The sequence below is a fragment of the Hibiscus syriacus genome, unplaced genomic scaffold (genome assembly GCF_006381635.1).
Source record: "Hibiscus syriacus cultivar Baekdansim isolate YM2019G1 unplaced genomic scaffold, ASM638163v2 tig00110577_pilon, whole genome shotgun sequence".
Lineage (NCBI taxonomy): Eukaryota > Viridiplantae > Streptophyta > Magnoliopsida > Malvales > Malvaceae > Hibiscus > Hibiscus syriacus.
Window position 1 is genome coordinate 1679708 of NW_024062788.1, and position 16023 is coordinate 1695730.

The 16023-nt window shown below is 35.7% G+C and overlaps 2 protein-coding genes and 1 pseudogene across 3 annotated transcripts; 2 read left to right on the forward strand and 1 right to left on the reverse strand.

Moving 5' to 3' along the window:
* The first annotated feature begins 2337 nt into the window (after positions 1–2337).
* LOC120133155 lies at positions 2338–5308 on the forward strand (annotated as a pseudogene).
* A 471-nt stretch (positions 5309–5779) lies between these two features.
* Positions 5780–6295, reverse strand: LOC120133215. Its single transcript, XM_039149844.1, has one exon. The coding sequence runs from the start codon at positions 6293–6295 to the stop codon at positions 5780–5782; it is 516 nt and encodes a 171-aa protein (XP_039005775.1).
* A 4924-nt stretch (positions 6296–11219) lies between these two features.
* LOC120133156 lies at positions 11220–13933 on the forward strand. Of its 2 annotated transcripts, none has more exons than XM_039149803.1 (5): positions 11220–11377; positions 11986–12777; positions 12866–13202; positions 13337–13409; positions 13630–13933. In XM_039149803.1, the coding sequence occupies exons 1-3, from the start codon at positions 11288–11290 to the stop codon at positions 12908–12910; spliced, it is 927 nt and encodes a 308-aa protein (XP_039005734.1). In that variant the 5' UTR covers positions 11220–11287; the 3' UTR covers positions 12911–13202; positions 13337–13409; positions 13630–13933. The 2 variants fall into 2 exon arrangements, with proteins under 2 accessions (XP_039005734.1, XP_039005735.1); XM_039149804.1 differs by having other exon boundaries at positions 11221–11377; positions 11986–12759.
* The last annotated feature ends 2090 nt before the right edge of the window (positions 13934–16023 follow it).

A 16023-nucleotide genomic window follows, 5' to 3' on the forward strand; every position in this document is an offset into this window, starting at 1 on the left:
ATCCTACGATGGTCCATCGTAGATGGTGGCTATTCGATTCCAAATTTCATGAGTCATTTGTCTCGACCCCAAGTCTGAATCTAGTGGTTATTTCACCATAAAATGTCTCAAAACCTATGCATATCAACTGAAATGTTGGCCATACATTTGGATCCATGGATTCTGGTTTTAGTTCGGATCAGTTTCTTAATTAATGAAAGGTTGATTAAATTAGAGCATCTTCAAGACTAGAAACTACAGCAAGCAATGGAATGGTGAGAACTCAAACAAAGAGTAAACAAGGAAACCCAGTTCAGTACAAAGGGAACACAATTCGTTTATGCACAGAATTTTCATCCTTGTGGGACAGACATATTCACCTTTTCTCAAAGTTCAAACATGCAAGAAAATATGGGAAAAGGGTTGCAAAAATTAGGGGATACGAAATCAGAACGACAACTGTAATGTTTAAGCGGTCATGGCGAAACCCGAAATAGTTTTCAAGCACAAAGGCCACTGTCATGGCTTCATTTCACCGAATACCATAATCTCATCGTTTACATCTCCATATTGTGAAGTGAGCAAACAATTTAATATCCAAGATGTAGGCATTAGATAATACAACCAGAGCCACCACTTTGGGAGTTTCTGCAGATAAATAATAACATAACCAGCTAAGTGAATACTACACCACATTTATACTAGGTATAATTCAACATGTTCACTTTTCATCATACCAAATTCTTTCTAATAGTAATAGCTTACCAGTTTAGGCATCAAAAAGTTGGAGAAAAGATTAAGCAACGGATAGAAGAACTATGATAAAGCTCCAACTATTGTGACTTTTGGTGTCAATGACACAAACAACATTCCAAAGAAGGTGAAGTAGAGCTGTGTGCAGAAGATGGAATAGAAGTACCACAAAACCTTATATACTGATCCATAATAGCCAATCATGGGATATGCGATCATTCCAAACAACAGAGTTTGGATAAATAGATAGGGTACCTTAGCTGCCACCTGCAGAATATTTACACCCTCCTTATTTACTATAAGCTTTATCGAGAACCCATAAAACTAGCAACTTAGCTCAAAGAGAGAAAATAAAAAAGTTCATTTTAACTTATGATGCGTAAGAGAACGTACCTGTGCTAGTGCATAAGCCCAATAAGAGTACATCCCTGCAAATTTTTCTCGGTACATAACAACCCTCTCTGTGGCAACAAATGGTTAGATAGATGAGCTGTTGTTCATCCCCAGAAAGATCACAGCAAAGTACATTGAACCGAAAATATTGGACAAATTTTGCAGTCTATTTCTGGAAATTTAAAGAAGAAAAGAAGATAGAAAGATGATGTTAGCAAAGGGAAAGTAATGCACCAGTGCTTGAGCTCACAGCGATGGAGAAGTGGGCCTAAAGCAAAGATCTTGGGGAGGTGAATGTGTGGCTTCTTTTGAAGAAATCTATGGTTGTCCGATGATGAGGATGAAGAGTGGCCTTGCTTTGAAGGTAAGATAAGCTAAGATGAAGAGTTAATATCCTACATCGTTTATTTTTGGGGGAATAAGGGGTAAAGTCAGTGTATAAAAGGGGGAAGGGTTTCAGCAAATGAAATTAAAATCCGTCGAGCTTGAATCGAGTTTGAATCGAGCTTGAATCGAGTTTGAATCGAGCTTAAATCGAGTTTGAATCGAGCTTGAATCGAGTTTAAAATTGAGCTTGAATTGAGCTTGAATCGGGTTTAAAATCGAGCTTCAGTCGAGTTTGAGTCTCGAGCTTCAATTGAGCTTTTAATATTTTTTGAATTCGAGCCTTTTCGAGTTCGAGTCGAGTTTCAATAATATATTTCGAGTTCGAGCTGAGTTTGATAATTTTTAGCTTGCGAGTTTTCGAGTCGAGCTTGTTCATATAATTTTCGAGTTCGAGTCGAGCTTGTTCATATAGTTTTAGAGTTCGAGCCGAGCTCAGCAATACTCGAACTCGACTCGACTCGTTTATACCCCTAGCTGCTCCATTGAAACTATATTATATATATATATATATATATATATATATATATATATATATTGGAATTAACTATATATCTTTTTCTTACAACTGCCATTATTTTTTAAATCATATAAAAAATATTTTCTGCAGTGAATGGGAAAGATTGTGACAGTTTGCCAGCCCTAACTTAAGCTAATTGAATTGCAATATAAATAACTATTTTTTAACTCAGCTACATACCTTTCCATTAACCATTTCTTTTAATTACAGAACACACTGTCTGGTCTTGTTTTACTAATTATTATTTTCAATATATTTAGTTATTAATTGATCTAAATGGTTTAATAATTGAATTTGACATTCTACTCCCTATCTTCTTCCATTTCTCACCCATCTTATATAATGATCCTAATCTCCGATTTAATCTCTTCAAGATACTCGCAAGATTTCCCGGTTGTTTAAACCATTAACAAAGGAAGAAAAGCAAAAGCCACAGGGCTCTGCTTCGTTCTCACGCGTTTCCCGTGGTGCAGCAGGATCCTATATCTCATCTGTTTCAGTTCGAATCGAACTTCAATTCCCCAGATCTGTCTCAGGTTCTTCCTCCAATCTTCTTTTCTTCTTTATGAGTCTTTTACTCTAATGGGTTTTGTTTGTAGATATGATTTTGCCATTTCTTAATTTGTTCAGTAGTCTGATCTATTAATGAATAATTCTTTGAGTAGTTTTTGTTGAAAATCCCATCTTTTGATGTTTTCAGTTTTTGGTTTGGCCTTTTGCTATATGGATCTACTGCTTTCACTTTGATTCAATGAGATTATTTTATCCGCTGACATCTTTGTTTTCTTCTTCTTCTTTTTTATAATTATTTAATTAATGTTGAGTTAGGGATTAATTTGTATGTTAACTGGTTGCTGATTTTTTCTTCCCTTTTTGTGTAGGATTCTTCTATATCGGAGCTTAAGGTTGCAGTAGCTTAGATTAGTGCCGTGTTCTGCAAGATCTGCTATTATCATGGCTTTCTCAGAAAGGGAGATGCCTAGAGTTTGCTGGGTTTTTATGTTACTGCTTCCCTTTGCTCACTTTTGTTATGGGTTTTACCTTCCGGGAAGTTACATGCACACTTATTCGACTAAGGATACTATTTGCCAAAGTTAATTCTTTGACTTCCATTGAAACCGAGCTTCCTTTTAGTTATTACAGTCTCCCTTACTGCAAACATCTTGGTGGAATAAAGAAAAGTGCCGAGAATCTTGGTGAACTTCTGATGGGAGATCAGATTGATAACTCCCCTTATCGGTTTCAAATGAATGTGAACGAGTCCCTCTACCTTTGCACTACCAGCCCCTTGAATGAGCATGAGGTTAAGCTTTTGAAACAGAGGACTCGAGATTTGTATCAAGTGAATATGATTCTAGACAATTTACCGGTGATGAGGGTTGCGCAACAAAATGGGGATAACATTCAGTGGACTGGATTCCCGGTTGGGTATTCTCAACCAAATAGTGATGATGATTACATTATCAATCATCTCAAATTCAAGGTTTTGGTTCACGAATATGAAGGAAGTGGCATGGAGATAATTGGAACTGGGGAAGAAGGGCGGGTGTGATTTCTAAAGCTGATAAGAAGAAAGCCTCTGGTTTTGAGATTGTTGGTTTTGAGGTGGTTCCCTGCAGTGTTAAATATGATCCCGAAGCCATGACTAAACTTCACATGTATGAAAAAGTCTCTCCTGTGAACTGCCCCTTGGGGATAGACAAGTCACAGATAATAAGGGAACACGAGAGGATCTCTTTTACTTATGAGGTTGAATTCGTTAAAAGTGATATTAGATGGCCATCTCGGTGGGATGCTTACTTGAAGATGGAAGGTGCACGTGTGCACTGGTTCTCAATTCTAAACTCTCTGATGGTGATCACTTTCCTTGCTGGTATTGTGTTTGTCATTTTCTTGAGGACTGTGAGAAGGGATTTGACAAGGTACGAGGAACTGGACAAAGAAGCTCAAGCACAAATGAATGAGGAGCTTTCTGGATGGAAGCTTGTTGTAGGTGATGTCTTTAGAGAACCAGATTGTCCGAAGCTTCTTTGTGTGATGATTGGAGATGGAGTTCAGATTATGGGAATGGCAGCTGTCACTATCGTTTTTGCTGCCTTCGGATTCATGTCACCTGCTTCACGAGGAATGCTACTGACAGGGATGATTATTATTTATCTTTTCTTGGGTATTGTGGCTGGGTATGTAGCTGTACGTCTCTGGAGAACTATCAAAGGAACTTCAGAAGGATGGAGGTCTGTTTCGTGGTCGGTTGCGTGCTTCTTTCCTGGAATCGTCTTTGTTATCCTTTCGATATTGAATTTTATTCTTTGGGGCAGTAAGAGTACGGGTGCAATTCCCATTTCCCTGTATTTTGTACTCTTATCTCTCTGGTTCTGCATTTCTGTGCCTCTCACGCTCATTGGAGGATTCATAGGGACAAGGGCTGAAGCTATTCAATATCCCATACGAACCAACCAGATTCCTCGGGAGATTCCTGCACGCAAATATCCGTCGTGGCTTCTTGTTCTTGGTGCTGGGACCCTTCCATTCGGAACCCTCTTCATTGAACTCTTCTTCATTCTTTCTAGCATTTGGATTGGCAGGTTCTATTACGTGTTTGGCTTCTTGCTTATAGTTCTTCTACTACTGACCATCGTTTGTGCCGAAGTGTCGGTGGTCCTGACCTACATGCATCTTTGTGTTGAGGACTGGCGATGGTGGTGGAAGGCTTTCTATGCATCAGGTTCTGTAGCACTCTATGTGTTCCTCTACTCCATCAATTACCTGGTATTTGACCTACAGAGTTTGAGCGGTCCTGTGTCGGCTATCCTTTATCTTGGGTACTCGATGATCATGGCAATTGCAATCATGCTGTCGACGGGAACCATTGGCTTCATCATGTCATTTTATTTTGTCTATTATCTCTTCTCATCCGTCAAGATTGATTGAAAGCTTTAACGTGGCGGTCTTCGTCAACCAGCTGGGGTACGTAAGAATGTGATATCTCGATCCATCATTTCAATTTTGGTAAAAGTTGCTGTCGGTAGATAATCATGTTACACTGTCAAAAATGCCCTCAAAATCATTCAAAGTTTCATGTTAATTTTGGTGGTTGTTCAGTTTAGGACTTGATAGATTTAAAAGTCTGATTATTACCAGTTATGGGGTTTTGCTGGATTACGCGTATCCCTTTCTTGTTCTAGTAAGGTTTAAAAGTCTTGAGTAGCAGTTATATGTTGGAAATCTTGTAGTTTCTCCCACATTTTTAATCAAAATATAAAGGCTTAATTTCTTCAATCACAACCATGGTTTATGATGTATTTAACCATTTGTTCCAAATTGATAACATTTAGTGTTATGATGTTTTTAACATCTTAGACAATATACATATTAGGTAGCTTTGGTAATATTTTACTAGAAGGTGAAGTTATCTATGAAGCCAGGGACGACGTCGGACTTTATATTAGAGAAGGTAGGTGAAGTTATAAAATTTTAAGAAGAGCAAAAATAGATTTTTAGCATAAAATACAGTGAAAATATCTAAGAAAACTCCTATTCCTTAACTAATTCAAGGCATTTTATCAAGGGAAAAACTAAATACTATTTTACGTTCTTACCTACGAACATGCATGAAGAGTAACAAACGGTACTGTTATTTTAGTCTTATGCAAGAAGGATGCAGAGTCTTCGAACTTGGAAACATAAAGTGAGTTCTGTCTCTAGTACAGTTTTTGCTTAAATGGTGCCTGGGGAACCTTGAACATTGTCTTATCTCAAGCAATCTCGAATATCGTTGTAGTTAAAGCTTAGGTTGATTGGTTCATCGTCTTTCCAATTCAATAAGGCTTCTATGAAGTCCTCATCACCTGGCTGAATCATCATTTCCAACTCACTGCTGGGAAGTGCAGGCAAACTTTCCTCATTTGAACTAGCAGGGTAGCCCTTCGGAGTCGAGAAACCTTCAGGTGCAGCGTAAAGAGAGGTTTGGGGCCGATATCCGAAAGGCACTTCTTCAATGCTAACATTGGCTTGGCCTGTTGGTGCATCATATGTAGGAGGACATAAATTCTGCCAGTTGAAATCAAACTGTGGCAGTGCAGCCACCATACCGAAATCAGATGGGCCAGGCATTGTTGTGAAAGTTCCTAAACCAGCCGAGGGTTGGCCGGACAAAAATGCATTTTCCATAGCCACACAGCCTGAATGGTGATCGGTCAGCGTCGTGTTCAGATGCTTCTGTGCATCCATGTACCGTAGATAACGATCCTGGGACTTCAAAATCATGTTTTTACATTATCATTGATGCTGCACAAAGAATGATATCTAATAGAAGAAAAGCATAAAAACACACAAAGAACATATAAGGCTTCCCTTTCGGGTTTAAGTTTAACTGAAATTTCAGTTTCTACGAATTCTATTATAAATTTCCTTAACAAACTCACCAGAAGTTTCTGTCGTCCACGTCTTTCCTTTTTCGATTTTCGACCTTTTTAGCTATAGGTATCCTGCATATCATATGCCAAATAAGCCTCAATAGAGAATAAAATCTTAAACCAGCTCATCAAATAGGCAAATTAGTACCTGCTGTCTCCAGTGGTCTTAGTGATCATAGTGGTCTGAGATTCGACCGAGCTCAAAGGTCTAAGACTCTGCGAACCTCCGTGAAGTTGAGAAACTGATATTATTCCTCGCATCGGGAATCATTTTAAAACATATAATCAGCTTCAATACCAACATGTTACTCACAAGTGGATCATCTTTGTTTAAACATAACCAGGAATGAAAAAGAAGATAGTTCTTCGTCTAGCCTCAGCTGATAAATTGCGATAATTTGTCACCGGAATATCTAGTTATTCTCTGAGATTTAGGGATGCCAACACATTTATAATTGTTTGAGTCTATTTTCCGAGTCTAAATTTATAGTAGGTATAACAATACATACCATTTTTGGAGGTATCCTGCCAATCCTTCACTGAAAATTTTCCTAGTCGAAATTTCTGGAGTTCATTAACATTAGTTAAAATGATATTCCTTAAGTCGGTTTCAAGTGCTAAATGGAGAAATGCTGAAATTTAATATAAAAGCTTACTTGTAAATGACTCTTAATATGGTAAAGATTGAGTCCATCTAAATCCATCAGGTCCAGAATAGCCTTCGGTTTTGCTTCTGCAAATAAGATTTATGGTCAGTTCATCGGATAATTACTAGTTTCTTCAAGTGCAAGGTAGCTTACCAGCAGCAACAGCAGCAGCCCTGTGGTAACTCTAAGAATGCAGCAAACTATAGAGGGAAAATATTAAAATAGTTGAGTTTTCAGAGCTGGGAAAATATAAGCCAAAGTTCAGTTCATGCATTAGGACTACCCGGGAATACACGTCAACCAAAAAATAAAAAAGCATGTAGGTTTATGTCGTCATGTAATTCTTCGGGGTTGATTAAAGGATTTTGTTCTACAGCCTAGTGTAATAGTTCATTCTAGAACAGAAGGTACTTACAAATGGAGCTCACATCTTGTTGCAAGGTTTAATTGCCTGCTAATAAGATAAAAGGCCTAAGAGAAAGGAAAAAGAAAGTGCATAAGCTGCATTTGTTCCCATCTTCAGACTTGTAGAGATGCCCTATTTCCGGTAATGTCACCGGTTATAACAATGGGAACAAATCCAACGCCATCGAAACATCCATGTGACGGTATACGACAAACTAGCAGTTGGTAATATCAAATACACTATTGAGGGAGTCATACAATTCATCATTCGTCATCGATGCCAGTAAAACCGTTAGTAAACGACAAAGTATTACATGGACGAAAAGTTCACGGCAGACTACAGGTTGACAAACATCCAAAAGCATCTGCAAGTGTTGAAAAGCATTCCTAGAAGGCAATGTAACAGTACATATGTACATATAGAGACCAGTTTAATATCTATAATAAAGTCGCTAATCGACAAATTTTTCGTCAGCAGCCATCAAGAAGCTATACAAACTCCCTATATTACCGTTAACTCGACCTTTTAAACACGCGTGCATAGAACGGTATAAAAGCATTTGAAAACCTAAATGATCAAAAGAATGCCTATTTTGAGCCAATCTCACATGAATTTATCAAAACATCATCTTTTAGAAACACACACATAAGGTAAGCAATGGGATATGATACGAATTTACACCTTGGGAGATGGGCAGCAGAAAATCATCTGTCATAGATGATTTCGTTTAGCGTCGTGTGCAGCATACTTATTGCATATACACTTATATTCAAACAAAGAAAGAAAACTAGCTGCATGCAGTCAAAGGAAACAGAAACTACATTATGGGGAAAAAGTAAGATGGATTGCTGCATTTTTTAATGCTTGAAACATATGAATTTCGGTTAAAGTCAGAGGAAAAAGAAGAGGAGATCCATTTTATAAAATAAGGATCAAAGAATTCCACTGCTAAATAATTTAATCACCCTTAAAATTTGATGGCAAATATGACATTTTGTTAGAATTCATGTCAACAGCAAGCAAGCAGAACTTAATTTCCAAACAAACAAGCATAGATATAAAGGACAAGAAAATTCAAGCTATTTATCAACAAAGATGGACATGATGCAATCATTCAAGGATTCAGGTGTTACATCTACTAAGAATTGATCTAAGATTTGGAGACAATGAAGTAGACTAGGGGAGGATGAACACTGACTTCGAGGACCACCGAGCCGATCAACAGCTTCAAGGAAGTACTCATGAAGTTCATAAGTCCATCGAAGGCGAGGCCTAATCTCGTTAGTCACCATGAGTATAGGTTTCTCCCTTACAACCTCCCCATCACCAGCAATAAGATCATCACTGATCATAACAGGGGTAGAAGGTCCCTTGTTTTCTTGTGAAGCAAGCAATGCGTTATGACGACCACACTGAGTTTGCTGGTCATCGTGGTTATCATCATCCACATTTAAATCACCTTGATGACAAGCAAACACTTGCTTCTCCAGTACAAACCTCTTAAATTCCCCTGGATTTGATTCACATCATCGTTTTCGATCAGAACACTCTTCAATTCACTCCATATCTCTGCCATTTCTCCCTTCAACTCTTCCTGTTTCGCTAAACAACACTGATTTACAGTGTTGCAGGCTAATCTGCAACAAAACCCAAGACTCTACACAAGATATAGAACTGGTAAAGTAAACGAGAACATGGCAATAAAACATGACGAAACCCCACAACAAGAACAAAACTGAGGACCCCACCAAGGGGAGGTTTTATTTTTTGGGTAAACTACATGTTTAATACATAAACCATTACTTTTATTCTGTTTTGATATCCAAACTTTATTTTTTTTCAAAATCATACCTAATGTTTAGTTTAGGCTTCAATTTTATACCCTGAACAACTAAAGTGGGTTTTTTTTAATTATTTTTTCAACTACACATTGTCTTATGGTGATACATCAATAGTTTTGTTAAGTTTTATATGTGGGTTTCAAAATGAAATATAAACTAAAGATTTAGATTTAGTATAGTTTTGAACAAAATAAAATTTAAGTATCAAAACAGAATAAAAAGCAATAATTTAAGTTCTAATGGCGTAGTTTTCCCTTTTTATTTCCTGTGAGGGCCACAGAGCTATATAGCAATGAAATTAGAGAAATACACAACGGCTGATTTGTAGTCATCTTGGTATTGGTAGAAAAGAAAGAGTGGAATAGAGGAAGTGTGAGACTTTAGAACCAGGACAAGCGAGGAGAGGAAATCGAGGAGCAGTAAACTCACGCGCCAAGTGTGTGAACAACGCTCACGACGGCGGGGATTGCATGACGTGTACGGTGGCGGACCGGCGGTGGAAAGTTTTCGCCTTTAGTTTGGTGACTCATTTGCGACGTGGAAGCAGGGGTTTGTTCGGTGGGTTTGGCATTTGAAACGCTCGCTCTCTGACTCAGTGCTCATTAAAAACCACCCCATCTTCTTCTTAAGTCAAAAAGGATTGATCCATTGGATCTAAGGAGAAAAACAAGAAAATGGTTACACAATTTTAACCCTCTTCGGATACTATCAAGTGATTTTCTCGTTGCCTGTTTCTTAAAGCAAAGTTTATCAACTACGAAATGGAATAAATAGCTTAGTGTGGTTCATTTTAACCATAGCTTTATTTAAAAGGATGACAATTAATATTATGCATGGGATATACAACAAAATTAAATTATAATTTTATAAATGTTTCTAAAATTATTAACTATGATTTCTCGTCAAAATTAAAAGAAATGAATCATCTAAGGTCCTCGTAACATTTATTATATTGCCAATAATAAATCAATGTACAAGAAAAAGTAACCTTAAATTTTCTCTCATTGCTTGTTCTTTTTTTCTTGTGCATTTATTTGACTGACGTTAATACTAGCATTAGTATTAATCGTCGACTGTTGATATTTTTTATTTTTTTTTATTTTACTTTTTTTGTTGGCATATATGCTTTTCGTTTGTTTTCTTTATTTTTCAACAACTCGTTTTCTCAAGATTTTTTTACACATTTTCAGTCTTTATCGATTGTTTGACCGTTCTTTTCGTTTAATTTTTTATAGTTAGATTTGACAGCACATCAATTGATCAATATAATATTTATTTGTTATCATGATGATCTTTCTTGTTTTAGACTCACATATTGGATTTTGTTACACGAGTTGTGTTCAGAGATAGTTTTTTCACGACGTCCGACTCTATCTTTGTGATTATCTATTGTTTTTCAATAGTTTGATCCCATATTATTGTACATTTGTTGAAGTAGTCATATCTGTTGTATCTATTTCTGTTCAAGTTTTTTTTTTGTTTAATATTTTTTTATGGTCATTATACGATCCCAAATAATTAATTTTGTGCATAAATGACATCAAAATATGTCTTAACTATATATTTAATATATGTTTATAATTATAAACCTTAATTAAAATTTTAAATATCTTATAAATAAAACTAACCACTTATGTTTACATAAAAAACTATATACATAATTTTATTCTAATAAAAATAATACCGACAATAAAGTCAATTAGTTTCAAAATAAAAAGTTTGACGGAGATAATTAACTCATCAAATATTAGGGGTATTTCTAGTATTATGCCAAATAAAAACTTAGGAAAGCTTTAAACGTGGGCTGGGCTTAGTTTTCATTTTTCCCTCGCAAAATTCCCGCTGAGTCGTGAAAACCAACCCACAACCTCTACTCTAACCCTCTTGCCATTCAAAAAAAAAAAAAAAAGGGGGGGAGAGAAAACCCCTCCACTCCAAATTTGGAAAAAATGAGAACAAAAACTCCAGCCTTTAGGCGCAGGCCAAGGAATTCCATCTCTCCTTCAAACGCCCAACTCATCTATCCACTCCACTATCAGGTATCTTTCCCTTCTACCTCCCCCCCCCCACGCTCTCTGTTTGTTTCCCGGGAGTCTACGGCTTTAGAGTGACCAATTGTGAGAATATTTTGTTCCTTTTTTCGTCTCATTTCACCTGATAGTCAGGGGCGGACGATGATGATAGCTTGAGAGGGTCTCCCCCTCCCCTTTTCTCAAGATTTGGGGCTATATAGATTTTTAATAGGTCTTTAATTTTTTAAATATTTTAATTTGACCTTCACATTTAAAAAAAAATCTCATTGAACTTATTTTTTTTTTAAATTATTAGACTTTCATTTAAAAAAAGAAGAATCTGATTAGAACTTCAAATTTTAAAAATGTTTTCTTCAAATCTTTTAATGTTTTAAAATTTTAATTAGGTCGCTCCAATATCTAGTTCCGACTTCCAAGTACCTCCACTGTTGATAGTTCTTTCTTTTGCACTATTATAGTATAATAAAATGTGCTTGTGTGCTGTTATTATTGTTAGTGTTGTAATAACTGTCTAAAATTCGACATGTATATAAGTTTTAACACCTTAATAATTTGTTATATATTTTTGACAAATTCACATATGTCACATTGTGTTATATGATCTTTTGGCATAGGATGAAGATAATGAAGAATATCATTTACATGGTAGTGACAATGGAGAATCAGAGGACGCTGGTTTTAGTCAAGATAATGATAAGAATAACGATGATGTTGATGGTAAGGATGATGCCTTTGATGATGACGCTGAGAAGGAAGGTGATGATGATTTGGTTCCTGATGATGTTAATGAGAAAGATGAGGATGCTAATTATGTAGTTCCAGATTGTGTTGAGGGGTGGGTGAATCTGCTGGAGTGCCTTGCTGATTGGTTAGGAGTGTTTTCCTATATTTCCAGTGGAGGAAGCAGTCCGGTCTTGGTTTGCAGTGAAAATGACTGCCCCATCGCAATGCAGGAGGCACGCATGAGTACTGAACCCGATTTTGACGATACTGGTAAATTCTACTGTCCTTATTGTTGGTACAAGCGAGTAGTAGCAAGGACTGAAGAATTGAGAAAGGAAGCTTTGCTGGCAAAGAGGGAACTGTTAAACTTTATACATTCGAAGCGGGATGATGGAAATGGAGAGAAGCAGGAAGATGAAGCAAGCAACATGAAAGCAGCTAGTCTATCGACATCAAGGAAAGAAAATTCTGGAGATTTTGGAAATGGTCTGAATGATGATGTTAATGAGACAATATATTATAATCAGGGGCAAGTCATGTGTATTGTGTCCAAAGGAAAAGAGAAATCTGTTGATGGAAGTACCTCCAAAGCTCATGGGGCTGACAATGTTGCAGATGGACAAATAATGCAAGAGGAGGATATAGAAACAGTGAAAATGATGCAAGTAATGAGGATGCTTGGCGTATACAATCATGCAACCCAAACTATTTTGAAATTGTGAATGATAGACACACTTTATTTATCAACTAATGGAACTTCTGAAATTACAGGTGTATTGGAAGCTAACCAAGGTAAGAACAGGATGGATGGACTAGTTCGGTCAAATACAATAGGAACTAGTACAGCACATATGACAAAAGATGCTACATCCAAGGTGCCTGCAATTGAAAGTTTTGAGTTTGTATCACCTGATTTGGAAGCCGGGACAGTTGTGCGTCAAATGCGCATCAAACACACAGCTAAGAGGGCATTACCTTGGCAAGTAGATCCACCAAGGATTCCCTCCTTTCAACCAGGTTCCAGTGCCAATGATAAGATGAAAAACCTCCAAGGAAAAGCTACAACCGCTAAAAACGCTTTCCAATGTCAAGAATTAAACAAGCAAATGTAAGTAGTTCATGATTTTACATTGTGGTTAAGGTGATATTCATTAAAGGAGTCATTTATTGTAGTTAGTGTTCTGATTCTCTGTTAACTCCTATCATACTTATATTACCTTGTTTATTTCATCTGAATTGCAGTATGAATCCAATACTGGGTAGTGGAAAACGTAAGCCATTACCTTGGACAACTGAAGAGGTAGACACGCTGAAGGTATAGCTATGGACACCATACTGTATTTGGTGCATGTACATATTAAGTTTCGGGATCTATTCAAATCGATTCATCCAAAGTTCATGTTTCCTTTTCATTATATTTGAAACATAAACTTTCATTTGCCAACTTATTAACTGCTTGGTAATGGCTAACCAATCAATTTCTTTTCTTTGTTACGTCAACTTCTTTTATTGACTGCCATTGTTTTGCATTGCAGGAGGGAGTGCGGAGATTTTCACTGACATCAAACAAAAACATCCCCTGGAGGAAAATTCTGGAATTCGGTCATCATGTTTTCGAAAACAATCGTATTCCGGTCGACCTTAAGGATAAGTGGAAGAAAATTATGGCCAAAGAGGACCCAAAAAGTAACAAGGGGACACTATTTCCTTTCGAGGAATAAGGTAATGTTTCAGGATGTTAATATGTCTGTTTTGTTGTAGTTATCTCTAACTAAATCAAGTTGGTAGCTGGGTGCCTGATAATGTAAAAAGTAGGAAGTTACTGTTCTATTAACTAGATAACATAAAATTTGCTTCAATTTTACATTTACAAAAAAAAGCTTTGTAAATCTGGAATTAGCATTCCCTATGGCCCAATTTCACTTGATTTGATGTTTTTTACTGTTATGTGGAGATACTATTAGCCACCCGAAACGCCATGTACCCTTGAGGATGGAGATGCTATTAGCTAACAGCCTTTTTTCGATAGAAAATATCTATAAAATTTAAAGAGAAAAATAACATTCTTCAAATTTACATCGATGAAAAATTTAATATTTTTTTCTATCTTTTGTTTATTATGAATTAGATTTTCGGGTCTTCGAAATATCGGATATCGAAGATTTTCTGGGCACCAGAAATGTGGCCTGTGTTTTGGCCCATTAAAATTGGGTACTCGTAAGTTGAGTACTTGTAAAATTTGACAACCTGTATCTTTTAGTTATACACTTGGATCATATTTATTTTATTTTTGAAAATTATATTATAGAGAATGAGGTCAGTGTTGTTTTTTAATCTAAAAGACCTATAAATATGATTTTTAAAAGACACGTCACATTTATAGAAATGAATGAGATGATAGAAAGAAAAATATGAGCTACAATTGATATTATTAAATAGCTGTAAAAATATCATCTCTTAATTGTTCTTTTTGACCCTCTAATTTTTTAAAATTTCATTTTAGTTACTAAATTACACTATCTCACTTTATAGTTCAATTCTCGCCAAATTCCACATATTCAGCTTAAAATTCACTGTTTAAAAATATCTATATAATTTTTCCAACCCAATTATACCTTTCTTCAAATTTTATAAACTTTCGATTTAATCCGGTTATCCGAATAATATATCGAATTTTGTCCTTTAATAGGCATTTATACAAACTCCATATCAAAATTCTAAAATCCACTAAAATAATTGTCTTAGGCTAAACTACTAATTTACATATCCAAAATTGAACTTTTGAAAATTTATACTTTTAATCCTTAAACTTTTATAACTTTACACTTTTGTCTCCAAACTTTTAAAATTTACATTCTAGTCACCAGTCCAAAATTTGGGATATTACAGCAAGGTTATGCTTTTGGGTGCTCAGCTACACCTTTTCAGTTAATAATGAGACTTTCTTTGAGTCGATGCTTTTATTTGTGATTTCAGGGTCATCAAAATTTTGATTCCATTTAAAGAAATTAAATTTTTCGATTTGATTTTATTTTAACTAGACTATAACCTATATGTAATTTCATAATGAAAATTTTTAAATATAATTTGAGTTAAAAAATAAAATTTGAATAACTCAAAATTTTAGTAATTGTTGGATTAATTTTTAAGTTTGAATCGAATCTCTTAACTATGTAGACATATGTATATCACATAGAAAAAATTGAATATATATATATATATATGGTGATGAAAAGTCGTTTAAATTGGAATTAAGTACTACCATAATATAATAAATAGTTGCAATTATATTTAAATAAAAACACGAACAACTCGGTTTCGACTCAAATTTCATAAACTTGTATAAAAAAATTAAAATAAATTTTGAATCATAAAACAAAACTCATCAATTCGATTAACTTAAAAGTTTTAACTCAACTTAATTCAATGCATAAAATATAGAGCTTGGCATCATTACCATTACTCTTTGACAAAACCAACATCAACTCATTGCTTCTTTAATAAATGAATTCTCCTTGTGTTAACTTATTAAGAGATAGGTGCACATTCCAATATAAATACTTATTTCCTTTTAAAGAAGGACAAAATGGAAAGCAGCCCATTATTAAGGGAATTTGGTTTCATTAATATAATGTCATTTAATTTTCTGATGGGGATAGATTAACTCGTCTATCATCAGTGATCACCCGTCTTAGTTTGGATAATAAAGGCAGTCGTTGGTTAGTAATGCTCTATAAGAGGGAGGAGGAAAAAGGTGGTGGATGATAAGGAGAGGGAACGAGAGTCTTAGCCTGTCATGGCGGCAGCTTTTATATGAACACTGAGCATAAATGTGGATGGCTTGAAGAACCCATCGACATTATCTTTCCCATGCTAAAAACAACACAGTTTTGAGCAGTTGAACTTGCTCGAACGTAACATGGCAGGTT

Excerpts from the sequence above, each read along its gene's own strand:
- LOC120133215 (XM_039149844.1), bottom strand. The coding sequence starts at position 6,295 with ATGATTTTGAAGTCCCAGGATCGTTATCTACGGTACATGGATGCACAG.
- LOC120133156 (XM_039149803.1), top strand. The coding sequence starts at position 11,288 with ATGAGAACAAAAACTCCAGCCTTTAGGCGCAGGCCAAGGAATTCCATC. Across the intron at positions 11,378-11,985 it reads TCTATCCACTCCACTATCAG|GATGAAGATAATGAAGAATA; the intron begins GTATCTTTCCCT and ends CTTTTGGCATAG. Across the intron at positions 12,778-12,865 it reads AAGTAATGAGGATGCTTGGC|GTGTATTGGAAGCTAACCAA; the intron begins GTATACAATCAT and ends CTGAAATTACAG.